This window comes from Oncorhynchus mykiss, chromosome 9 (assembly GCF_057628025.1).
Source record: "Oncorhynchus mykiss isolate SJ-2025 chromosome 9, ASM5762802v1, whole genome shotgun sequence".
Taxonomy (NCBI): domain Eukaryota; kingdom Metazoa; phylum Chordata; class Actinopteri; order Salmoniformes; family Salmonidae; genus Oncorhynchus; species Oncorhynchus mykiss.
In genome coordinates, this window is record NC_143030.1 from 52265865 (window position 1) to 52293849 (window position 27985).

The following is a 27985-nucleotide window of genomic DNA, read 5'->3' on the forward strand; positions in this document are numbered from 1 at the left end:
TAATAAATACTTCTTTGGGCAACAGGCTCAGACATGTCCCAGTCTGAAAGGTTACTCCTCTCCCCTCTGATTGACACCACTGTCAACCACCACCAATTCAGAGTGACCTGTCTTTTAATGATAGTATTTAAACATTGAAATTAGGCCCATTTGGCTGGTGGAACGAGAAAAAGGACACACTTCGCTCTGCCCCCATTTCTTTGTTGTGGAATGGCTTTAACAGAGGGATCCCACGCAGGGTGTGAAATATACACACGTGCGCACACACACACACACACTCCCTGACACAACTCAAAGCCCCGCCCCCTACGCGCACACACTCTCACTGACACATACCCACACTGGTCTGCCTATACAATCCTCGCCCTTCCCTCTTCTCCCTCAGTATCCGCCTGACTTCAGTAAGCACACTGCCTCCACACCGTCTGCTTTGGGTTACACAGTCACCATCACAGAGGAACATAATACAGGACATCTATAGAGGAGCGGACAGCCCCGACAACAGTAGAGCAGCATGGGGAGCAGCATGTCATGTGTTCCCCAACACAACTTCAGGTTCTCCAGCAAGAGTTTCATACGCAGGAACAGGTAAGGAAGGGCAAATCCTCACAACACATGCAGAGTCTTAATGTCATACATGTCTGGCTCGTGTGTTGTGGTATTGGAGATGGAGGGAATTCCTGGTATTTTTCACAGTGTTTGAGGTGTACGGTTTAAACGGAGGTTGGGAGGTTTATGGGATCAGAGACAGGATCACATAGGGGGTACACGAGAGCACATGAGCAGTGGTATATTTCCAACTGTGTGATACAGTTACTGTTTTCCTCTTATTTGCATCTCCCTGTTAGACTGTAGTTTTGTTTCTTGTCAGATAATCTGGTTCCCTTCCCATCAGTATCTGACCCAAATTAGAATTGAATAAAAGACAATGGTTAGGATAGAATATAATATAATGGTTAGGATAGGATAGAATAGAATGGTTAGGACAGAATATAATAGAATGGTTAGGATATGATATAATGGTTAGGATAGAATAGAATAGAATGGTTAGGATAGAATATAATAGAATGGTTAGGATATAATAGAATGGTTAGGATATAATAGAATGGTTAGGATATAATAGAATGGTTAGGATATAATAGAATGATTAGGATAAAATAGAATGGTTAGGATAGAATAGAATGTTTAGGATAGAATAGAATGTTTAGGATAGAATAGAATGGTTAGGATAGAATAGAATGGTTAGGATAGAATATAATATAATGGTTAGGTTAGGATGAAATAGAATGGTTAGGATATAATAGAATGGTTAGCATAGAATAGAATGGTTAGGATAGAATAGAATGGTTAGGATAGAATAGAATGGTTAGGATAGAATAGAATGGTTAGGATAGAATATAATCACTGCCGGGACATAAACCGACAATGTCCTAATCATGAAATAATTATTTTGGATTGTTTCGAAGTTGATTAGTATTGCTGTAAGCTTATGCTACTTTAATGTACTATCAGAGTCATGAAATTAATCAACTTTACTTATAGCCACTGAGCAAAGCAAGGGCATTGATGGTACAACTGTTATGAATAGCTACTTTACCACATGGTTCACCATTCTGGAGGCAGCCTCTATCTGTAGTATCCTTAGGGTTCTGCCAAAGTAGATTTATGTTCAAATAAAAACAGAGGTTTAGTGTTGTCCAAAGTGCACCTAACCGTTGCCTCTTTAAAAGCATGCACACACTTGAAAGCGCACACTCACACACACAGGTGAATTGATTGTTCACTTGGAACAATAAATTCCGTGTTCTCACATACTCTGTGTCCTGCTCTCTCTCAATTCAGTTCAATTCAAGGGGCTTTATTGGCATGGGAAACATACAGTCGAAGTCTGAAGTTTACATACACTTAGGTTGGAGTCATTAAAACTCGTTTTTCAATCACTCCACAAATTTCTTGTTAACAAACTATAGTTTTGGCAAGTCGGTTAGGACATCCACTTTGTGCATGACACAAGTCATTTTTCCAACAATTCTTTAAAGAAAGATTATTTCACTTATAACTCACTGTATCACAATTCCAGTGGGTCAGAAGTTTAACACTAAGTTGACTGTGCCTTTAATTAAACAGCTTGGAAAATTCCAGGACATGATGTCATGGCTTTAGAAGCTTCTGATAGGCTAATTTACTTAATTTGAGTCCATTGGCAGTATACCTGTGGATGTATTTCAAGGCCTACCTTCAATCTCAGTGCCTCACTGCTTGACCTCATGGGAAAATAAAAAAAATCAGCCAAGACCTCAAAAATAATTGTAGACCTCCACAAGTTTGGTTCATCCTTGGGAACAATTTCCAAACGACTGAAGGTACCACGTTCATCTGTACAAACAATAGTACACAAGTATAAACACCATGACACCACACAGCCGTCATACCGCTCAGGAAGGAGACGCGTTCTGTCTCCTAGAGATGAACATACTTTGGTGTGAAAAGTGCAAATCAATCACAGAACAACAGCAAAGGACCTTGTGAAGATGCTGGTGGAAACAGGTACAAAAGTATCTATATCCACAGTAAAATGAGTCCTATATCGACATAACCTAAAAGGCCACTCTGCAAGGAAGAAGCCACTGCTCCAAAACCGCCATAAAAAAGCCAGCCTACGGTTTGCAACTGCACATGGGGACAAAGATTGGACTTTTTGGAGAAATGTCCTCTGGTCTGATGAAACAAAAATTGAACTGTTTGCCCATAATGACCGTTGTTATGTTTGGAGGAAAAAGGGGGATGCTTGCAAGCCGAAGAACACCATCCCAACCATGAAGCACGGGGGTGGCAGCATCATGTTGTGGGGGTGCTTTGCTGCAGGAGGGACTGGTGCACTTCACAAAATAGATGGCATCATGAGACCGGAAAATTATGTGGATATATTGAAGCAACATCTCAAGACATCAGTCAGGAAGTTAAAGCTTGGTCTCAAATCGGTCTTCCAAATGGACAATGACCCCAAGCATACTTCCAAAGTTGTGGCAAAATGGCAACAAGGGCAACAAGGTCAAGGCATTTGAGTGGCCATCACAAAGCCCTGACCTCAATCTGTGGGCAGAACTGAAAAAGGGTGTGCGAGCAAGGAGGCCTGCAAACTCAGTTTGACTCAGTTGCACCAGTTCTGTCAGGAGGAATGGGTCAAAATTCACCCAACATATTGTGGGAAGCTTGTGGAAGGCTACCCGAAGCAGTTGACTGAAGTTAAACAATTTAAAGGCCATGCTACCAAATACTAATTGAGTGTAAGTAAACTTCTGACCCACTGGGAATGTGATGAAAGAAATGAAAGCTGAAATAAATGGTTATCCTAACTGACTTAAGACAGAGAATTCTTACTAGGATTAAATGTCAGGAATTGTGAAAAAGTAAGTTTAAATGTATTTAGCTAAGGTGTAAACTTCCAACTTCAACTGTATATGTTGAAAAGGGTGGGGCTTAAGCTGCATCTCTGTCTCACCCCACGGCCCCGTGGGAAGAAATGTGTGTTATTTTGTCTATTTTAACCGCACACTTGTTGTTTGTGTACATGGATTTTATAATGTCGTATGTTTTTCCCCCAACACCACTTTCCATCAATTTGTATAGCAGACCCTTATGCCAAATTGAGTCGAAGGCTTTTTTGAAATTAACAAAGCATGAGAAGACTTTTTCTTTGTTTTAGTTTATTTGTTTGTCAAATATGGTGTGCCGGGTGAATACTTGGTCTGTCGTACGATAATTTGGTAAAAAGCCAATTTGACATTTGCTCAGTACATTGTTTTTACTGAGGAAATGTACGAGTCTGCTTTTAATGATAATGCAGAGGATTTTCCCAAGGTTGCTGTTGACGCATATCCCCGGCAGTTATTGGGGTTGAATTGTGGATTGGGGTGATCAGTCCTTGGTTCCAAATATTGGGGAAGATGCCAGAGCTAAGGATGATTTTGAAGAGTTTTAGTTTCGCCAATTGGAATTTGTTGTCTGTATATTTGATCATTTCATTGAGGATTCCATCAACACCACAGGCCTTTTTGGGTTGGAGGGCTTTTATTTTGTCCTGTAGTTCATTCAAGGTAATTGGAGAATCTGGTGGGTTCTGGTAGTGTTTAATTGTTGATTCTAAGATTTGTATTTGATCATGTATATGTTTTTGCTGTTTGTTCTTTGTTAAAGAGCCTAAAAGATTTGGAGAAGTGGTTTAAAGTTTCTTCGGTTTCTTATTTGAGATTGCTGAGAGGTCAGATATACTGTTAATATTTTCTACTGCTAAGTTTACACCTTCACTATTACAGTGGAACATTTTGTACAGGAAGTTGTCTAAAAGGGGTTGAATTTGTTGTTGCCTAATTGTTTTTTGGTAGTTTTCCAAACTGCATTCCTTCCATCTATAGCATTTCTTAATATTACTCTGTTCCTTTGGCTTTGATGCCTCATGATTGAGTATTGCTTTGTTCAAGTAGACTGCGATTTTGCTGTGGTCTAATAGGGGTGTCAGCGGGCTGACTGTGAACGCTCTGAGAGACTCTGGGTTGAGGTCAGTGATAAAGTAGTCTACTGTACTACTGCCAAGAGATGAGCTATAGGTAGGTGTACCTACCATAGGAGTCCCCTCAAAGCCTACCATTGACTATGTACATACCCAGCATGTGACAGAGCTGCAGGAGTTTTTGTTGGTTATGTTATCATAGTTGTGCCTAGACGGGCATATGGGGGAGGGAATGCTGTCACCTCCAGACAGGTGTTTGTCCCCCTGTGTGCTGAGGGTGTCAGGTTCTTGTCCGGTTCTGGCATTTAGGTCGCTACAGACTAGTACATGTCATTAAAGTATGGTGACTCTAGTGGGGGGGATATAGGTAGCACACAGGAGGACATTTTTCTCTGTTAAGATTATTTCCTCTTGAATTTCTAGCCAAATGTAAAATGTTCCCGTTTTGATTAATTTAATAGAGTGAGTTAGTTCTGCTCTATACCAAATTAGCATACCCCCTTAGTCCCTTCCCTGTTTTACACCTGGTAGTTTGGTGGATGGGACTACCAGCTCTCTGTAACCTAGAGGGCAAGCAGTGGGTCCGTCTCCTCTATAACAGGTTTCTTGTAGGATGACAATGTCTCACATTCTCTCTCTGTGTAGTGAAAGGGCCAGGTTCAGCTCAGTTATTCCCTGTAGAGCAAGATAATGTGACTGCCAATCTAGTGACACAGAAAATACTAGGTTCGCAGATACCAGTCTTAGTCAACGAGTTTACATTCCTGGATTGCATTAGACAGTCAGTGTTCACATTATATTGTTCTGCTCAGAATTCAAAGAACAAGGACCTGGAATGTAGTGATCACTTTATTGATGATTGATTCATGCTTGTCAGTCTTATTTGTCAGTCATCACATTCTGATCCGAACTTGATTACCACCAGCTCAGATGAAGTCTTTGTTTCATGCTAATGTCATTTAGATGGGCCACAGGGAGATAGAGAGAGAAACTCGAGGGAGATTGTAAAAGTTGACTCACTCTGTTATCAATGCACCGGAAATGTTTTGTTATGAAGTGGTGACACTAAAGATAACAGACGGGGTTCAGGCTTGACAAAAGAGGATATTGAAGTCTTTATTTCTTGATTCATGCACTGCCTATCTGAGACATAAGCCCTGAATGTTTTACTCATTTAAATGGGTGATATTGAAGGGAACTGACCAAAGGGGTTTCCTGGTCAAATGTGTCTAGATTTACAACGTGAAACCAGGCACTCACTTTACACTCTCAAACTGAAAAGGGAACTCTTCAGAAAGGAACACATTCATCTTGAACTCATTGTTTTCATCCGCCATTGAGAAGCCAGCTGGTAGCACAGCAAACAAAAAGGCTAGCTAGGCTACCTGCGTGGGAAACATGGGAGAGTCAGTTGTAACAGAAGTTTATTTTCCCCCTTCCCTCCCGGAGCAGCAGCCGCTTGTTCCGTAAGAGGTATCCCCAGGAAGGACAGGAGAAGTCCAACAGCATCATCAATATTCTCTGCACTGTCACTCCGAGGAAGGTATGGAACGCTGGAAAACTCTCTCCCTCCCTCTTCCCCGTCCGTCTCTCTCACTATCCATCTTCCATTTTCTCTCTCTAAACCATGATAAATGACAGACACATTTCATGAACACACACAAATATTTTTCTCTCATTTCAACCATACACACTTACTATGTTGATACATGTATGTATAATCTTGGGACAACTGAATAACCTTTTTTTCTGAAAATTAACAATCAAACTTCTGTATCCCCATTTTAAGTTAGTTTTGTTTTACAAGTCAGTTAAGAACAAATTCTTATTTTCAATGACAGCCTAGGAACACTGTGTTAACTGTCTTGTTCAGGGGCAGAACGACAGATTTTTACCTTGTCAGCTCGGGGATTCGATCTCGCAACCTTTCGGTAACTAGTCCAACGCTCTAACCACTAGGCTACCTGCCGCCCCAGGTTTGTTGTGCACAATGGGCTAATATTCACTAATGTGATTGGTTGCTTGCAGGAGATGACCCATAAGGATCTGCAGAAGATCGAGAACATTAAGTGGGAGCCTCCGTTCCCTTACGACCCAGCCAGTGGCTGGAAGAAAAGCAGCATCAATGTCAAAAATTATGGCAGGATGGTCCACAGCTCTAAAGTCCACTTCCGCTTTCTCCACTGCCAGGTGAGAAACTACACACACACACACACACACACACACACACACACACACACACACACACACACACACACACAGAGAGATGCGAGCACACACACATGCACACACACACAGAGAGGCGAGCACACGCACACGTCCTCTGACCAAACTGTAACACCTCAAGTCACTTCAGATAGCTGACTAACTAAATGATGAAACAACAATAAAGCACAATAAACATATACCTCCACACAGTCATTGTGGCTAATGAGGTCTTTAAACAAGCCTCAACCCCACAGTGAAACAGTGTGTTAGTCACCCCCGACGAGAGGCAAACCAAACAAACAGGTGGAGGGAACAGGATGTAGTCCTAGCTCTGCAGGTTTGTGAAACGGTTAGCTAATGCTTAGCTAACGTTGACGTGGTGACCGAGGGGGATGAATAAAACGAGGGTAGGGGACCGCAGACCGTGTCAGCATAGGGGACCGCAGGCCGCGTTTCAACACGCTGGGCACTGAAGGAATTGGGAAACAACTCCCTGAGACAACCTCAGGGCTGATCTAAGAACAGGTATACAGGAAAATACCGGCGCCCAACCGTGGGAATCGCTATCTGTCACAGATGCAATCACACTGTCAAAGAGAGTGAGAGAGCGAGAGAGAGACAAAAAAGGAGTGTTGTAATGGAGTGTCATAGGGGAAAGAACACATTGTTTGGTAACTCAATACAACGCAGAGAGTAACTCGAGGAGGTAGTATTGCTTCACTGTTTTTGAACCTGAAAAGAATACAGGGCTAGTCTTGGCAAATGGCAGGAAGTGATTGTAAATCACAAGTGGCTCTTTGAGAAATCCCATAAATCCTCAGAATACCACAAGTCCTCATAATACCACACGTCCTCCTAATACAACAAGTCCTCATAATACCACACGTCCTCCTAATACAACAAGTCCTCATAATACCACACGTCCTCCTAATACAACAAGTCCTCATAATACCACACGTCCTCCTAATACAACAAGTCCTCATAATACCACACGTCCTCCTAATACAACAAGTCCTCATAATACCACACGTCCTCCTAATACAACAAGTCCTCATAATACCACACGTCCTCCTAATACAACAAGTCCTCATAATACCACACGTCTTCCTAATACAACAAGTCCTCATAATACCACACGTCCTCCTAATACAACAAGTCCTCATAATACCACACGTCCTCCTAATACAACAAGTCCTCATAATACCACACATCCTCCTAATACAACAAGTCCTCATAATACCACACGTCCTCCTAATACAACAAGTCCTTATGATCAAAATCTAGCACAACACTTCCTACAGATGTAAAATTACTCACAGTCAGCAAAATTAGTGCACTTTACAGGGAATCGGGTGCTTTGTTTGACGTTCATCATGTCATGATGAATCAATCTCCAAATCATTATTTGGTAACACTGCGTCATATTGCCAATCCTTTAGTCTTTCTCTGATATTCTATGTTTCCCCTAATGACCACCATAATAGACAGATAGAGGCATATCACTTCCTGGCACACACACACGCACACACACACACACACACACACACACACACACACACACACACACACACACACACACACACACAAACACACACACACATACACACACACACACACACACACAGACAGACACACTCAGTCTCTTGCACTCTCTCCTCAGGATGTGCATGATTGCTACCTGGACCTCTTCCAGACACACCTTCATTTTGTCTCCAACAACACCACTGGACTCACCTACCAGGTGAGGCTTTCCAACTGTTCTTCAAAGTCTGCCGTTATGTTATTTATGGAGATAGATTGTACTCAACATGTTGTAAATTAATGAGTAATGATTCACAAATTGATCACAAATGACAAATGGAGAGGAAATGTTTCCTATGACACAGTAGTCTCAGTGCACTGATTGTAAAATAGCTCGGTATTATAAGAGCATCTGCTAAATGACTCAGATGTAATGTCGTGTCCCCGTCTAAGTGAATATAACCGATACACGTGTCCCTTGCGAACGGTTTTTGTATTGGTAAACATGGTGTGTATGACTGTCTCCTTAACCTGTCTAGTAAAGTATGAACAGTCATCAAGCAGTGTCTATATCATGTTTGCCTATATCGTGTTTGTCTATAGCGTGTTTGTCTATATCGTGTTTGTCTATATCGTGTTTGTCTATAACGTGTTTGTCTATATCGTGTTTGTCTATATCGTGTTTGTCTATATCGTGTTTGTCTATATCGTGTTTGTCTATATCGTGTTTGTCTATATTGTGTTTGTACTAGACTCAGTGACAGGGTGGGAGGCTGCTGGAGCATTACTGGATATTAGACATTATGACAACAAATGTAAGGCCTCAGACAATCATACATGCAACCTGGCTGGCTTTAGTTTCACACCAATTAATAGTGATATTTGCCTAAGTAGAAATTCCAAAACTGAAACGGAAAAACGAGCACATTTGACCATTGATGGTCATAAGATCCCCAAAAAATCAGAAGCTATTTTGAATACATTTTCTTGGTCCTAGAGTCATGAAATGTTCAGAGTCCATAAAGGGGAGTGACTGCCTTCAATGAATGTAAAACTATAACATTTGTCAACAATTTAGTTTTTTAAAGTATATTTCTATGGTCATGACAATGAAACTGTATGGTTCAAGGGAATGATTGAATGACTGAGATTTGACTTGTGTTTTGTGCATGCAGGGGACTCTTCCTCTGAAAGAGCTCACCATCTGCAACCTGCAGCAGAACTGTAACCACAGCCAACTCCAGGAATTTGCCTTCCAGATCAACGGTTAGTTGGCCTTTTACTTGAAAGGGAAAAACAAATTGACTCCGTGTGGTAGAAGTGGCATTCATAAATAGCAGAGCATGGAGCGCTGAGATGTTGAAATCACTAGCTTCATGTTTTCTATTGACTATAGCCAATCTGTGTTGAGTTGGCATTGGACCGCCGTGATTTTGTAGTTGATTCACAGGCTAACCTCAACCCTCTCTGTAACTCAGCTGTGTGGTAGGCGACGTTCTATTCTCACCGACTGAAACAAAGAAAATCTAATTTGTAAAAGCTACTTTGCATTAAGTAGTGACTAAATGCCCCTCTTCTTTCAACCAATCTCAAAGCTACTTGAGATGTGTGCGAAATAACTTGACTGTCACTTATATCTTGTATTGCTGTCAAAAACTCAAAACGAAGCGCAATGGTTCTCAAGTTTTGTTTCTTTCTCAGCAAAGACAGGCAGAGCCCATATTCACGTTCACAATCCCAAACTGCAACCACCCACTATTTTCAAATGGTGGCGTTTCCTATATTCCGGTGACTCAAAAGTGCTGTGACCTATTTCACCTCCACACAACCCCAAGACTAACTAGAGTCGCCTCTCTCAGCCCTCAGTCAGGGGGCCAAGCCGCTCTTGAAGGCCCCTCTTGTTGTGCGACAGGTGCTCCTGAGCTCGCTCAGCTGTCAAGGCAGAAAGGCCAGCGCCCGCTCTAAGCCCTATCAAGACATTTAATCTATTGCACATTCCAGGGGCATCCTACTTAATGCCTGCTAGTTTTGCCCCTTAGAATCTGGGCTCACATCCACAAACTGTCTCAGAGTAGGAGTGCTGAACTATGATCAGTTTTACCTTATAGATATTAATGAATAAGATGATATGGACAGATCCTAGATCAGCACTCCTACTCTGAGAGGCTTTGTGGATATGGGCGCTGATCTCTAAATGTTCCTGGACTTCATTATCAACTTGACTGCATCTTTGATAGTGATAGGAAGTAGTTGCAAAATTAATTTGAGCATGGCTGATGGATTTGTGCCTTAGCCAGCTTCTCTGTCGTCCATTCTATGGCATGGCAATTATTGTCAGAGGGGTCTGTTAAAGCACAGACATACCTGGCAACCGGGCTAGAATTGGAATGTATTTAGGATTTAAATGTGTTTGATGAGGGGATCTTGGGCATTTCTCTGCACTCAAGATGACACACATTGTGAATAAAAGTCATTGACACGTAAAGTCAGCTCAAGTCACAGAGAATTCTTTATCATTCACATCCTGTTTTTGAAACGGAAGAGATCTCCACTGTCAAACGTTTTCTTCGCTACCCATGGCCAAAACATACGTCACATTCATGTATATTTCCCGGAGAAAACTGATTTAATAAACTGTTGTATTTCAGATGTTCTCTCTGTTCTGAGAGCCTTTATTTACCTGCAGGGAGGCTGTAGTAGACTTCACTGGAAACACACGTAGAATAACATGACAAAACTCTGAGTGAAGTGAGATGTTGTGCGCAGTGATAACCCTGAGTAAAAATCTTCCTCATTGCTACATTGCTGAATCAGCTTCACTGTAAACTGACCAGCAGTTGACTTAGCATGACATACTAGGAACATGTAAGGTCCCGAAAACTGACCTAAAAAATCCTGGAAAGTTAATTGAAATTATAAGTTTGTGTCATGTTGCGCCACATTTTTTCATAACATTTTTGTAATTCCATTCTGATAGAGATGTATATGAAATGAGGATGAGACAGATGACAGGGTAATCACAGCCAGGAAAAGAGTAGTGGATGAATGGACTCAGTCCAGAGTCGACAGCGCTACCGCTAGTCCAGACTCTCACACGTCAGTTAAGGTGGACAGGTCAGATCAATAGGCCTCGGCTCCTGAAATATTTCACAACCGGACAAGCCTTGGTTGGGTTTGAACTTTGGCTGTACTCACGTGAACCATGCGAAAATGCCTCCTTCAAGGGAGTGTGATGATCAAGGTCTAAAATGAAGGCTGGAACAAGGAAAAAGAAAATCAACTAACGAGAGCAGCATGGCCGCCGTTTAGAGAAGCAGCCAGCTGGCAAGGCAAGCATTCCGGACAATGACAAAGGGGCTGGAATGATAGGCTGTTATCTCTAGTATGTGTAGTAGGGCTGATAAAGGGAGATTCCTGCTCTATTCACTGCAGGTCCTGTAGGCTACATTCCTGTTGGGAAGGAAGGCAGTCCAGAGGGAGGTGCCTTGCTTCCCCACTAGGTGAGCTGTTATGAGGCCAAAGAGAGCAGGGCCCATATGTAGCAAGCGTTTCAGAGTAGAAGGGCTGATTTAGGATCGGTTTGGCCTTTTAGATCACAACGGATAAGATGACATGGACTTGGGGACCTGATTCTAGATCGGCAGTCCTGCTCTGAGACACTATGAATACCGGCCGAGGTTGCAAGCTCTCTCCTGTAGTAGTTTATGTAAGTTATACCTAATTCACACATGATTTACTGTATGTTTCCTGGAAAAACATTTTTGGGGTATTGCTTGTATGACCTCCTTTCAAACAGTCCTCTTTTTACCACATTCTTGCCGGCGTAAGCCTTTTATATATCCTGTGCGCATGCCTGCACTGTTGACGAGTGGGAGTAGGGGTGTGCCGATGTGGATGGGCCTATTTGAAAAAATCCATTAAATATACACCATTACGAAGTTTGAAATGATCCGATAATAATTTGTTTATAATTTGTCCATAAGAGACATTAAGACTAATACAATTTATTATCAAAAGAAAAGCATATTTTGCTTTTTAATTACGTTACTGGTCTGTGCAGCCTATAGGCTACATCGCTATGCAGTGGTGTAAAGTACTTAAGTAAAAATACTTTAATTTTTTGGGGGGGGTATCTGTACTCTACTTTACTATTTATATTATTGACAACTTCTACTTTTACCCCACTACATTCCTAAAGAAAATAATGTACGTTTTATTCCATAGTTTTCCTGACACCCAAAAGTACTCGTTACATTTTGAATGCTTAGCAGGACAGGAAAATGGCTCTGATCTGGCGGACTCACTTAACCCAAATGCTGTGTTTGTAAATTATGTCTGAGTGTTGGAGTGTGCCCCTGGCTATCCGTAAGTAAAAATCATGCCGTCTGGTTTGCTTAACATGAGGATTTTTTGATACTTAAGTATCTTTTAGCAATTACATTTACTTTTGATATTTAAGTATATTTAAAACCAAATAATTTTACTTGAGGTATTTTCTATTAAGATATCTTTACTTTTACTCAACTATGACAATTGGGTACTTTTTCCACCACTGTGGTTGTGCCACGCAAATGAAATCAATAGTTTATTATTTTGTTCATTAAACAGACAAGACATTCTTGCATAATTGCGCATGGGCTCATCTGGAAAAGAGAGGTTATGTGTAGCTCAAGAAATTCATTCATATTAACCCATCGTTCAGTGGCTAAATATTATTCCTAATACTGCAGTAAATAAATCACCAGCCAATGTGATCACACCATCGTGTGCTCTCGCCTTTCAAACTACCCAGTTATTTTGACAGATAAACTACAAATGGCTAGTAGTTAGATATGTATGCATATTAACCCATCATTTATTAACTAAATATCAGTGGCCTTTAAATATTTACCTGTCAAAGTCAAGAAAAAATATGAAATGGCAGTGTGCGTTCCCCCAAGCCAAATGCCAAGGCACTTCTGTGACAATAGACATGAATAGCTCAAGGACAGAACTACATACATTTAAATGGACAGAATAAATGCATTAAAATAATTTCTGTGAAGCTGTGTCTGTAAAAAGTTGGCGGCATGCTAAAGTTGGTGTGTTTTTGTCTTAGTTTGAAAGGGATATCAGGCTACAGGGTATCTTCTGAGGAAGTTTGACAGAACGTGTAATTAACATGACGGAAAGCTCTACCTCTACAGTATTTTCACAATACTTTCTTTGTGAAATGGTGGTAAAACCAAAAGTCTGATTTACTAGCGACGACAAGCTTCCAGTTGCATAATGTACAACCTTCTATTTGTAAATGGATAGGGTAGGGCTTTAGCAGGAAGCGCTGGTGGCCATCTCCTCTCTGACCTTATGACCTTTGACCCCTGCAGGTGTCAGCCTGAACCCCATCATCGTCTATTGCTCCAACCAGGAGGAGATGGACATGTGGTTCGGCCTGCTCAAAGAACACATCGAGATCAACGGGGGCACCCCCATCGCACCTATCGAGACCTACACCAGGGTTAAGGTAAGGAAATAATGCTAATGTTTCATTGATATGGCAGTGCAGATGACAGAAATGGAGGCCAGTTAAAGAGACCAGTTAAGGAGGCACAAGTAGGAGCTACACCCTGGGTTGATCCTGAGGGTAAAACAGCAATCAATCAACAGGATGTGTTGAGTCATGTAGGTCACGGCTGTCTCTTCCTGAGTGCATGATCCATTCCCAGGGAGCGGTCATGACTGTGGCCACACCACAACCACATCACTAGACTCACATCTGCACTGGGTCAAAGTATGGTTACACCAACAGGTGTGGAAAAGGCTGATCATACACATTCAATAGTGGACGAAATATAGGGCATCTACACAAGCAGGTTTGACCAACGGTATAACCCAATGCATATGTTCTGAAAAGCAGAGAAAAAAAGCATTCATGCAACATTCTTCCTGTATCACTTCCAATAGTGACAGCTAGTGTAGGAACAATTGTTGTTTCGTTATACAGTATTCTCGCCCAGGAAGTATGATTGCGTCACTATCAGAGAATGAAAAGCCCCATCATTATAGCAATAATAGCTCATACTATGGAGAAGTTCTGTGTGTGTTTAATGTTTATGTCTTGTAACTGGTTGGGTGAGGTAGATTATTTCCATGCCTCGCTAATGTAAACATGTCTACCTGTTTCCTGCAGAATGTAAAGGAGAACACGGAGGGGAGAGAGGAGCTGAGGAACTCAATCAGTAAAGACCCCATCTATGAGTGGGAGGGTTCTCAGCGTGAGAGTCTGGGGCCCATCACTTTCGTGACCAAAGTCAGTCTGCAGCACCTCCCCTGCCAGGTACAACACCCACCTCCGCTCACCTTTCTTTGGCTTATGATGTGCCTATGGTGCATTGTAACCTGACACTGAAACATTATAACCTAACAGTGAAACATTATAATCTGACAGTGGAACATTATAATCTGACAGTGAAACATTATAATCTGACAGTGGAACATTATAATCTGACAGTGAAACATTATAATCTGACAGTGGAACATTATAATCTGACAGTGAAACATTATAATCTGACACTGAAACATTACAATCTGACAGTGAAACATTATAACCTGACAGTGAAACATTATAACCTTTGATATTAGAACATGACTGATTATTGATTGTAGAGACACTTTTTGATATTCAAATATCACTCAAACGAAGAAGCCTGTATATACAGTCCGCATTGCTCATAAATAGATTAGACACATTTTAAGAAAGATGAATAAGAGAGTGTATTCATGGTCTTGACTGTTGCTATCTTGTTTTGTGAAACCAGACAATTTATGGAACTGTCCATTAGACAGTTATGACTCCAACCTGTTATCAGGCAGATAGCGGGGATCTGAGAATGAGGAGTAAACGTAACATTATCAATCAACAACATCTACCTTAGAGCCCACTGACTCTCTCTTTCACACACACACACACACACACACCCACACACACACACAATTACTCTTTCGCAACTTCACCATGGCCTCACCACAATGTAAGGAGTGAGCATTGTTGTCTGCTGGGACTCTAAACCTTGAGGGAGTGTATGGGCAGAACACTGGTCTACTACAGTTACCACAACACTTACTCCCTAGGTCTCTTACACTCCTACAAGACGTGACGTTACTCTGCTAACCGAGCGAGAAAGTAACCAAGGAAATACATGATGCTGACTAGGCTTAATCCTATAAAACAGCAACGCTCATGTAGCCGGCAGGTGAATCGGCCAATTAACGTTTGATGGGAACTGGCGGTAGGTAGCCTGATGGAATTCTTACGAAGGGAGATTGAAGGGCTTGTAAACTGGGTGTGTGAGAGGCAGTTGCTTAGCTCACGCAGCAACTTGACTCACCTCACAGCTGGAATGTCAGCTGTCTGCCAGACACGCCCTCGGCAGGGTGGAGAAACACGCTCACGGGCATACACACACACACACACACACACACACACACACACACACACACACACACACACACACACACACACACGGTCAGGGAGATAACAGCCTACTTGCACTTAGCTACTACACTGAAAAAAAATATAAACGCAACATGTAAAGTGTTGGTGCCATGTTTCATTATCTGAAATAAAATATCCCAGAAATGTTCCATACGGTACGCACAAAAAGCTTATTTCTCTCAAATGTTCTGTACACATTTGTTTATATCCCTCTTAGTGAGCATTTCTCCTTTGTCAAGATCAGATCAAATCAAATTTGATTTGTCACATGCGTCGAATACAACAGGTTTAGACCTTACTATGAAATGCTTACTTACAAGCCCTTAACCAAGAACACGGTTTTAAGAAAAATAAGAGTTAAGAAAAATATTTACACAATAAACTAAAGTAAAAAATTAAAGAGAAACAATAAGATAACAATGCCGAGGCTATATACAGGGGGTACCTGTACCGAGTCAATGTGCAGGGATAGAGGTTAGTCAAGGTAATTGAGGTAATATGTACATGTAGGTAGAGGTAAAGTGACTATGCAAAGATAATAGATAATAAACAGTGAGTAGCAGCAGCGTAAAAAAAAGTGTGTGGGGGTCAATGCAAATAGTCTGGGTAGCCATTTGATTAGCTGTTCAGCAGTCTTATGGCTTTGGGGGTAGAAACTGTTAAGAAGCCTTTTGGACCTAGACTTGGCGCTCTGGTACCGCTTGCCGTGTGGCAAACGGTACAAGAGAGAACAGTCTATGACTAGGATGGCTGGAGTCTTTGGCAATTTTTAAGACCTGTTGCCGCCTGGTACAGAGGTCCTGGATGTCATCAAGCTTGGCCCCAGTGATGTACTGGGTCATATGCACTACCCTCCGTAGAGCCTTGCAGTCGAAGGCCGAGCAGTTGCCCTATCAGGCGGTGATACAACCAGTCAGGATGTTCTCGATAGTGCAGCTGTAGAACAACTGAAAAGGTGTGGCATATCAAGAAGCTGATGATTATCAAGCTGATTAAACAGCATGATTATTACACATTACACAGAGGAGTATTTCTGTCTGTAATAAAGCCCTTTTGTGGGGAAAAACTCATTCTGATTGGCTGGGCCTGGCTCCCCAGTGGCTGGGCCTGGCTTCCAAGTGAGTGGGCATATGCCCTCCAAGGCCCACCCATGGCTGCACCCCTGCCCATTCATATTTCAATTGACTGATTTCCTTATGAACTGTAAGTCAGTAAAATATTTGAAATTGTTGCATGTTGCGTTTATATTTTTTGTTGAGTAGATTTCAATGTAAGGGCCTTCTATATTTGACACAGAAAGCCCAGTAGAACTATGTAACTGATTGCATCTGATGTGAAAACACATGGCACTTCAATTAGTCAATCTTACACTGAGCGCAAGATACATTGACAGGATATAGACATTTTAATTAATTAGCTAATGCAGTGAGAGTTGATTGTTTCTATTGTGTCCAATACAGGAGCAGAGTGACAGACTACTGGTGATGTACCCAGCCACTCTGATCATCCTATCAGAAGAGAGCCACGGACTTTTCTACAAGGTACCTTTCATTCGTCCCATTGAAGCATACAGATGTAGGATCTTAATTTGAGCCATTTTTCTACAGCAGGAAAATAATCCTGCCGCAACAGGAAATGTGAATTATTATGTGGATTATAATTAATGGCCATTTTTTGTAGGGTTTGATATATTTTCTGTCATCAAGTCTGATGTTTTAAATGGAAATGACAAACTAGAAGCCTTTTAAAACCTCAAATACACTACAAGTTTCCACTTCCTGCTGTGCAGAAATATTCTCAGCAACAAAAGAGTGATGCAATTAAGATAATACATCTGTAGATGTAGACTCTTAGCTAGCCTGGTCCCAGATCTGTTTGTGCTATCAAATCAAATCCTTGTCATGCCAAAAAGTGGCAAGGAATTGGCATGATAGCACAAACAGACTGGCATTCAGGCTAACTCTTATGTACATTATGTACTATACATAATGTACTCACCCCAAGAGGTCATATACAGTAAGTGACTCATATCCTTGATTATGCTCGAGGGCCTTATTTGTCATCTTCCCTCTGATCTGTCTTTGAATCAGAAGTGTGTGAAATGGTATGTATAACGGTGTGTGTGTGTGTGTGTACGATTGCAGGGGAAACTTCCACTTAACATGGTCACTGTGACCACACCCTGCCAGGACGTCAAGCCCAACACCTTCATGATTGAAGGTAAATTGACCACGATGTCACACTTATTGTGCAAGCCTCCCCTCAAATACAACATATGTATATGACACAGGTCTGTTGTGACGTATAGATTTTAATGAAGGCGGGTGTTTTGTCGACATTTCCAAATGTCAGATAACAAGAAACGTTTTTATGCCCAAATATTGATATAATCACCATCATATCGAAGTAAACGTGGAGTCACACGATGACATGCTGTGTGGTCCTCCTACTACGAAAGGCATGCAGTTTATTAGGCTACAAATGAAATAAATGACGATGAATTTATCAGGGTGGTGAAAGTGCAAGGTGATGAGCTTGATGCTCCTTTCCAATAAATATTAAGGGTCTTATTCTGGTGACGTGATGATCAACATCTTCTGTTTGACGAATACAAATAATCTCGCTCTTTGGTCCATAATAATCTCATCATGTAGGCTATATGTGCGCTCTAGCCAATGTGGCTCTAGCTAACAGCCCGACATGTCAATCAATACCAGAGTGGGCACACTTGCTATATCTCAAAAATGTTTGTGAGAAAACCATCAGTATTGTTGAAAATGCGATGGGAACCCAATTCATTTGTATCTTTTATTCGGTACGTATGAATTTAACCACAAAAGGTATTTTGTCCCCAATTGAATGCAAATCTAGCTAATGTCACTGAACATTGCCTCATGCACATTCAATGAGTGACCTTACCCATTGTTTTGCCCTGCTGTCACAGGCAAGATGATAAACCCTATTGTGGTGTCCTGTTTGGATAAGAGGGAGTTCTATGACTGGATCCAGCACTTCAAAGCCTTCGATGTCCCTGTGGTCAGCCCCCCACCCCCCGTTTATGACATCATCTACACCCCCACAGCGAAAAAGGTGAGACATTAGATTAGGACAACAATGCCCTTCTGGGTTTTAACTGTGTCCATTCCCTTGTTGTCAGTTCTTAACATGTAGTGTTGTATTTTTCACACTAGGCTCCAGAGGTTGATAGGTGGAGTTGGAACAGCCGGAGCCAGAGCCGGAGTGAGTCTCTGAGGCTGGGGCAGTCTGCTGGGAGTGAGTCTCTGAGGCTGGGGCAGTCTGCTGGGAGTGAGTCTCTGAGGCTGGGGCAGTCTGCTGGGAGTGAGTCTCTGAGGCTGGGGCAGTCCGTTGGGAGTGATTCTCTGAGGTTGGGGCAGTCCGCTGGGAGTGATTCTCTGAGGCTGGGGAAGTCTCACAGTGGACGGGGGTCTGGTTCCGGGTCCCAGCACCTCCAGTTCCCCCCTAGACACGCGGACAACCCTCTGTCCCCAGGCTACACAGAACCCCTATGTGTAAGTTTGCACTTGAATACTTTCTACCAGGCCTGGATCAAATAAATATGTCAGACACATTCAAATGACAAAATAAGCTAAATTAAGCACTTGTCAAAGTATTTGAAATGTTTTTGAGCCAGTTCTGCTTCCTACAAAGAAATTAGGGTGAAATGGAATGTGTGCTATTTCCATGTGAACTAGGCCACTCAAAGCGAATTTATTTACCTTTACACTACGATGTTGGGCGTTGTAAGGCTCTGCCTTGTGGTGGTAATTTTTATGTAGCCGGTATATATAGGATCTGATATCCATATCATTAAAGCGCTTGTTTGTTTTGGTGGAGTTGAGCTCAGCATTTTCCAAATGTGAATTATTAACAAAGGTTTAGACTGTGCCTCTCCTGGTACAACCCAAACCAATGCGGAAGTTCTTAAACCTCTCGAAAACGAGATCTTTTGTTGTGTTTTCCTCCTCTGAAATAACACCATTAAGGGGCACTTACACGCTGCCTCAGCAATCAATAGGTTAACTGATAACGGAGAGTGTTTCAGATTCAGCAGAAGTTGCGTACGCTATCAAGACCTTGAGTTGACTTCCTGAAGAGAGAATGACCCTACAGACTGGTCACTCATCCAATTAGCTTATACTGGGGAAGGTGTTGTGCCCACAAGACATGTTGTTCTTGGTGTGTGTGTGTAGAGTTTAGTTTAGAAACATTTATTTGAGTGTCACTCCACAATGATACATCACTTCGATTTTTTTTACCACATTGTGGACAGACCCCTCAAATTGAGTTGAGACACTAAAAACAATAGAGTCAAACATGGTACAGAAGTCATCTATTAATACATTGCATCATTTATACACATACAGTATGTGCATAAACAAAAAACAAAGTACAGTCGATAAAAGGACATTTAGGTCATTATAAAGAAACGTCTCCATTGGAGGATAAGGTGGCAGGCTTTGACGCAGGCATTTACATTATTGTTACCTGATAAAATTTCACATAATGAATTATTTTCATTTAGACTGTTAACATTTTCATTTTGGCTGGAGAGCTGAAGAAAAAGATCATTCCTAATGTTGTTGTACAGTAAGGGAAAAAAGTATTTGATCCCCTGCTGATTTTGTACGTTTGCCCACTGACAAAGAAATGATCAGTCTATAATTTTAATGGTAGGATCATTTGAACAGTGAGAGACAGAATAACAACAACAAAAATCCAGAAAAACGCATGGCAAAAATGTTATAAATTGATTTGCATTTTAATGAGGGAAATAAGTTTTTGACCCCCTCTCAATCAGAAAGATTTCTGGCTCCCAGGTGTCTTTTATACAGGTAACGAGCTGAGATTAGGAGCACACTCTTAAAGGGAGTGCTCCTAATCTCAGTTTGTTACCTGTATAAAAGACAACTGTCCACAGATCAATAAATCAATCAGATTCCAAACTCTCCACCATGGCCAAGACCAAAGAGCTCTCCAAGGATGTCAGGGACAAGATTGTAGACCTACACAAGGCTGGGCTCCAAGACCATTGCCAAGAAGCTTGGTGAGAAGGTGACAACAGTTGGTGCGATTTTTCCCAAATGGAAGAAACACAAAAGAACTGTCAATCTCCCTCAGCCTGGGGCTCCATGCAAGATCTCACCTCGTGGAGTTGCAATGATCATGAGAACGGTGAGGAATCAGCCCAGAACTACACGGGAGGATCTTGTCAATGATCTCAAGGCAGCTGGGACCATAGTCACCAAGAAAACAATTGGTAACACACTACGCTGTGAAGGACTGAAATCCTGCAGCGCCCGCAAGGTCCCCCTGCTCAAGAAAGCACATATACATGCCCGTCTGAAGTTTGCCACATACATCTGAATGATTCAGAGGACAACTGGGTGAAAGTGTTGTGGTCAGATGGGACCAAAATGGAGCTCTTTGGCATCAACTCAACTCGCCGTGTTTGGAGGAGGAGGAATGCTGCCTATGACCCCAAGAACACCATCCCCACCGTCAAACATGGAGGTGGAAACATTATGCTTTGGGGGTGTTTTTCTGCTAAGGGGACAGGACAACTTCACTGAATCAAAGGGACAATGGACGGGGCCATGTACCGTCAAATCTTGGGTGAGAACCTCCTTCCCTCAGCCAGGGCATTGAAAATGGGTCGTGGATGGGTATTCCAGCAGGACAATGACCCAAAACAAACGGCCAAGGCAACAAAGGAGTGGCTCAAGAAGAAGCTTATTTAGGTCCTGGAGTGGTCTAGCCAGTCTCCAGACCTTAATCCCATAGAAAATCAGTGGAGGGAGCTGAATCCCTCCTGAGATGTGTGCAAACCTGGTGGCCAACTACAAGAAATTTCTGACCTCTGATCGCCAACAAAGGTTTTGCCACCAAGTAGTAAGTCATGTTTTACAGAGGGGTCAAATACTTATTTCCCTCATTAAATGCAAATCAATTTATAACATTTTTGACATGGGTTTTTCTGAATTGTTTTGCTTTTATTCTGTCTCTCACTGTTCAAATAAACCTACCATTAAAATTATAGACGGATCATTTCTTTGTCAGCGGGCAAACATGCAAAATCAGCAAGGGATCAAATACTTTTTTCCCTCACTGTATAACACACAGTAAATCAAGGCATGAGCTTTAGTTTCAATGTAACCATCATTACAAAAACGACATGTTTATCTACAACCTGTTCTCAGAGAATTTCTTATTATTCTGTATGTGAATCTGATACACTCCATTTAGTATGATATGTTACGTTTCATATGTTATGTATTAATTTGTGGATGTCCATCACATGATATGTTACGAATTACAATTCATATAATATTTTACGAATTTCAGAAAACATACAATATGTTATGAATTTGCTAAATGTATGATATGTTACGAATTCTAGCTAGGTAGCAAGGTGGCTAACTTTAGCTAGCTGGCTAACATTAGCTAGGCAATGGAATTAGGGTTAAGTTTAGAAGTTATGTTAAAGGGTTAGGTTTAGGGAAGAGTTAGCTAAAATGGTTGTGGTTAGAGGGAGAGTTAGCTAACATGCTAAGTAGTTGCAAAGTAGCTAAAATGTAGTAAGTACTTGAAATGTTGCACATTAGTTAAAATGCTAACGTTTTCCATGATGGAATTCGAACTCTCAACCTTTAGGTTGCTAGACATTCGCTAACATGCTAAGTAGTTGCAAAGTAGCTAAAAAGTAGTAAGTACTTGAAAAGTTGCTAATTAGCTAAAATGCTAAAGTTGTCCGTGATGAGATTCGAAACCTTTGGGTTGCTAGACATTCACGTTATACTCCCACCCATCCACCCTGACCAACGACCCTGCTTTAGTTTTGCCTTAAGTAACCATCTGTCCTATGTAACCATGCCCAACTTAACATATCATACCAATTTGGGTTTCCAGGAGTTACATTTACTATGTTACGTCAAGTCTATTAGACGAGGCTGGGGAGTGTTTTTGTATCTACCAGTCTCAATCGAATGAGGGGCCACTCCACATCTACATTTTGCAAAAGAGCTTAGATTTTTGCTTGGTTAAAACTTTCCGTATATAGGGTTCAGTCCCAAAAGTGCGTTTAAAAAGGTAGTAGTTGCGCTGTTTGTTACTTTCAGGTTTATTTATCAGTTGGTACCACTTTAGTTCATTGCTCTCTAAAAGTGCTGATTCAAAAGCATTACGGTCATTTCTAGAATACACTCCATCTGTATCAGTGAGCTTAGTCATATGGATGGACTGTGTGTGTGTGTGTGTGTGTGTGTGTGTGTGTGTGTGGCCTACTCCAAGCTACTGAACTGCACCTCCGCAGTACCAATTAAGATGATTGAAACCTTCAACTTTCCTTGCTTAGATTTTGGCAACAGATAACATAAGCTAAACTTATTCAAATAAAGCAGGAATCCAACCTAAGTTTTCAGGGCGGGTAGGAACAAAAGCATCAGGTTTGCCAGATTCCAAGTTTCTTTGAATAGCACACTTTGGGCCGGTTTCCCGGATCTCTATTAAGCCTAAACCTTGACTCAAAAGTTTGCTCAATGGAAAAGTATTGAGGATTGAGTAGTAGAATCAGTGTTCATTCACATCACCCTAGCTTGTTGCAATGTCACCGAGCATACTTGACCTTTGCCCCCTGTCTCTGTGTGTCCTTACAGTACATCTCCAGTCGGCCCTGCTCTACTGAGACAGCTCGGCTGGGCAGCCGCAGTAACAGCGTTTCGTCCCACGCCGCCAGGTCCGAGCGTGACCCCCGACCTTTGTCACAGCGCTGCTCCTACCTCCCCCATGAGGGGCCGGTGGTGCTGTCCCCGGTGTACAACACCCCCTACTCAGGCCTGCACCGTGACCGCGCCAGTACCCCGCAATGCCTGGAGAAAGCCACCCTTGTCAAGGTACTAACTTCAGCCTGGCGGCTAACTTGATTTTGGAATATTCCCTCTGGGACTTATCTTTGCATTTGGCATTTTAGTCATTTAGCAGACACGCTTATCCAGAGCAATTTACAAAAGCAATTAGGATTAAGTGCCTTGCTTAAGAGCCCATGGACAGATTTTTCACCTAGTCGGTACATCATGGGTACTAGAACTAAAATGGACTAGTACCACAAAGCAACAGGTCTGTGAGTTAAAGTAAATGGTAGTACCTCTTCAGCTTAATTCAGACAATGTGGCTTCATGTAGATATTACATCATAAGTGCTGGACATGAAACAACTTACCTTCCGCCGTCAGGGGGTTCCAATTAAAGAGACTAAAGACAGATTAGTGTAGCAGGCTAGTGGCATACACTCCCCATACACACACATACAGATGTGACGCTAGTAGACTACACCCCCACTACCTCCGTAACCTTCCTCCGTCAGGGGGTTCCAATTAAAGAGACTAAAGACAGATTAGTGTAGCAGGCTAGTGGCATACACTCCCCACACCACACACATACAGATGTGATCCTAGTAGACTACACCCCCACTACCTCACCCCTTTTCCTTTCGCCCCTCTGTAGAGCATGTGTGAGATTAGACCCATCTCTCCGCTTGGTAACTCTACCCCAAAATCCCAGCGCTAAGTGCGGCTTAAATGATTAGCTTCTGCTAGCCTAGGAGCGTGAGAGAGCGAGAAAAGACAATGGCCATTCACCCACTGTGCCGCAAGGAACAGATGACTGAGGCTCGGAAGAATAATGGTAACCCCTGGAAATCCCTGTGTGATTAGTCCAACAGCTGGAGCACCCCTCAGACGTCCCCGAAGTACGCATCGCTCTCCACCCCTCAGCGCCACTCAGACATGTGTGCCCCCCGGCAGCCCCTGTCGCCCCTGTACGATGAGCCCTGCACCCCTGACACCTACGCCCAGGAGGAGAGCTGGCCCAGGCAGCAGCCAACGGTAAGCCGACCACGATACTGGATCCATGTGTCTCAGTTTACACCACAACCGCACTCCCCGCCAACTCTCACACACATACTGTACACGCACATATCACATATGCACACATGAACTGTACAACAAAAGTACACACATACACACAATCAGGTTGTGTGTACCTGACTGTGTACATGTGCATATAGACGCAGGCACATGCATGCACGCATACAGGAAGCGTTTGACCAGGGGGTGACTGACGCAGGCAATGGACAGAGGCTAAGGGCTGCATGTTGCTGATGACTAATTGATTATTTCTGATGCATAATAAAGTGGACTGCTGAGAGATTAAATTCCTTGTCACTAGCAACGTCCTGTCCATATACATTACCTGTATTTTAGAGAAATATGATTTAATCGATTTAATTGAAGTTTTCTGTCTAGATTTGTCTAGATTTTAGACACCATATTGACACATGGGGGTGCTTAAGGTTCTCGCCAGTGGCTTTATATGCAAGACTGTCATTGGACAGGGACTTCAATTCCAATTACCACGACTACAAATTTGACCTGCTGGCTTTTTAACGCTTGCACCCTCTGATTCTCAGCAACAAAGTTGGCGAGGACCACCACAGAAGCAGCAGGACCCTCATCTCCTACCCTCCTCCTTCCAGCTGTGCACCCCTCCCCTGGGCAAGCGTTGCAGGAGGAGCCTGGTGCTCTGCCAAGGCCAGGGGCTGGAGATGGAGGGCCCTCGGGGGCCAGCAGACCAGAGAACTGAAGCTGTCCCCAGACTAAGGCTGCTGCCTGCACCCAAAGCAGTGCAAGAGCAGGTGGGACACTCAATGGCTCATATTCACAAAGCATGAATGGTGATGCTTTATCAGAACTCAATGCTTTATTGTTACGGGTCAATACGTCTTACAGATGTAGGATCTTAATTTGATCACTCTTTTGTTGATGAAATGCAAACTTGTAGTGTATTCAAGGTTTAAAAATGCTTCTGAAGTTTGTCATTTCCACTTTAAAATGTCAGACTTGATTTGCCCTAACGAAAAATATATCAATATATCAAAAAAAATTCCAGTAATTAAACCAACATAATAATTAACATGTTTTCCTGCTGTAGCAAACTGGCTCAAATTAAGCGTTTGAGCCGACATCTGCAGCCTTTACCTTGAATGCAGTCTCCGCAAACGCAGGAGCATTGCCTTTTAAAGGCGCATTGTTGACAGTGCTGTAAGACTTGAATCCTGGCCATAGTTAACGCATTATGGCTCAATCATATTTCTTTCGAATACTTTTGAATAATCTCCATTTGTACTCTATAATAATCATCTCTAAAGTACTATTTGTTGTTCTTGTACATGTGAAACAATTTTCTATCCTCATCTTTTGACAGCGGCTCTTCCCATCGATGGCTGCTATGAACACCCCCCAGATGCCGTATGGTTACTCACCAGGTAAGAATGTCAAGCATGCTCTTGTAAACTAACACGCTGCACATCACAATGCAACAACATCGGTTACCTTTAAACCTGCTACGTTCTTAGCATTTCTGTCATGCACACCATTTCAAACCCGTCTAATACATTGTCACGTCTTCATTCACCCACTACAATCCCACTAAAAGCAAAGCCTGCCTTAGTTGGTAATCTACTTCAAAAACCTCAACGACACAGAGGTCTGTTCATAGGGGGACTGGAGAAAAAGGGCACATGTGCACATGCAGTATTGTATAATATACCATATAAAACATTGGAATATTGGACTGGGTGTGTCACTGTCAACATGCAGTTTGACAAAAAAGTGCAGGAAATGCGCAGATGTGCCAATGAAATGGAGCTTAGGCCAGCTTTAAATACCATGTGTTCAGGTGTCTCATGGGGGGAAAGCCCAGTGTAACAGAACACTGTTCCAGACAGGGTTACTGCTAGCCATGACTGACAGCTCACAACTAGGCTAGCACCGGTCGCTCTAGCTCATATCTATGTCTCCTTTTATCTCATATAAAAACAGGATGGGATTTAAAGAGGTTATCTCGGTATCTCCAAATATAAACCCACTGTAAAATTGGCTATAACTCAGGGCATTATCAGGTGATCACCTCAAGTTGTATGTCTTTGCACAATTCCGAGGACAAAACAGAGGACAAACCGTGGGTGCTGTTAGGTATGCAACAGGACGGGTTTTACAGTACAGTAACACTGTGTGTGGCTGTTCACACACACCATGAGAGAGTGACAGTATACATTGGACCTGATCCAAAACTAGTTGCCCAATCTGGGCCAGGTCTTGTATTCTTCTTCTTCTGCTCTTTGAAAACTAAAAGCCTGGGAATCGTGTCTCTCTCGCCCCCACAGATCACAACTCATACCTTGAACCATCCGAGCCAGATGACCAGGAAATGGACTATGACAACATTTGGGAGTACGACTGCAATACCGAGAGAATTCAACCCATGTCTGGAATTTGGCCACACCGGACGGGATTAGACATTGGGGCCAGAGGCCTTGGTGCCATGGCAAACAACCAGCAGAGATGGTTATAAAAACAATGGGCCGACACTCGTCTGGACGTGCGCAAACAACAGATCCCTATCAGAGAGCCATTCAGTAACCCAAGCTCACTACTGCATATCATGGTTGTGCCCCAAATGGCACCCTATTCCCGACATAGTGTGCTCTGTTTCAAGGTAGCCCACTATATAGGGAATAGGGTGTGAATAATGTATTTGTTAGTTGGTCAAAAGAATGCTTTAAGTGGCCATGAGATAAGAGGAACTTCTTAGTATTAATGCTGCACTACTGTGTACTGTATGTAAATGCAGATAAACATGATTCAGCAAAAACACTTTCCCACACAACAGCATAAAAAGGTAGGAAACTGAGCCTACCTCTTAACGTAGCATTGATGAAAGTGCAAAATGTACATAGTTTCTATCCCTGAGTGCTTGAACATGTTATTTTTTTTACCACTGTCATTACACTGCATTTGGCTTCATTTGAATTGAGTATTTTTGTATTATTTATGGGCATTTTCTTTTAACACCGTCCTGTTTAAATGGTTTTATTTTGTGCAAACGTTTTGATTCATATGTTATATCATTATTATCATTTTTTGCATCATAGACAACGTGTCTTTGGTTGTAAGCTGTAAAAAGCATTCCAGCAAGCTTAGTAATAGCAACACATCAGTATAATTTATTTAATGTTCCGAAATAACAAGGCAAACATTGATGGCTTGAATGGACATTCTCCATTGTGTTACTGCTGCAAAATGTTGCTTGTCTTTGTGGCTTGTTTCTCATACTTTTAGGTGTTTATTTAAGTTTTTAATATAAACTAGTATTGATATTATTTGCATTATTATACTGTGATTATTTTGATGGATGTTT

General features: G+C 42.1%; 1 protein-coding gene across 1 annotated transcript; it reads left to right on the plus strand.

Annotated features, from left to right (window-relative positions):
• Window positions 1-332: 332 nt before the first annotated feature.
• On the plus strand, window positions 333-27947 carry LOC110532236 (uncharacterized). The gene is made up of 16 exons (XM_021615957.3): window positions 333-588; window positions 5963-6053; window positions 6539-6700; window positions 8379-8459; window positions 9415-9505; window positions 13606-13742; window positions 14409-14555; window positions 17174-17254; window positions 17858-17933; window positions 18658-18803; window positions 18905-19243; window positions 23387-23623; window positions 24442-24612; window positions 25197-25421; window positions 25991-26051; window positions 26952-27947. The coding sequence occupies exons 1-16, from the start codon at window positions 515-517 to the stop codon at window positions 27137-27139; spliced, it is 2307 nt and encodes a 768-aa protein (XP_021471632.3). The 5' UTR covers window positions 333-514; the 3' UTR covers window positions 27140-27947.
• The last annotated feature ends 38 nt before the right edge of the window (window positions 27948-27985 follow it).

What these genes read in the sequence shown, in the direction of transcription:
- LOC110532236 (XM_021615957.3), top strand. Translation starts at nt 515, where the DNA reads ATGGGGAGCAGCATGTCATGTGTTCCCCAACACAACTTCAGGTTCTCC. An exon ending in TCCGCTTTCTCCACTGCCAG is followed by an intron (nt 6,701 to 8,378) that starts GTGAGAAACTAC and finishes CTCTCTCCTCAG; the next exon opens with GATGTGCATGATTGCTACCT. An exon ending in CCAAAGCAGTGCAAGAGCAG is followed by an intron (nt 25,422 to 25,990) that starts GTGGGACACTCA and finishes ATCTTTTGACAG; the next exon opens with CGGCTCTTCCCATCGATGGC.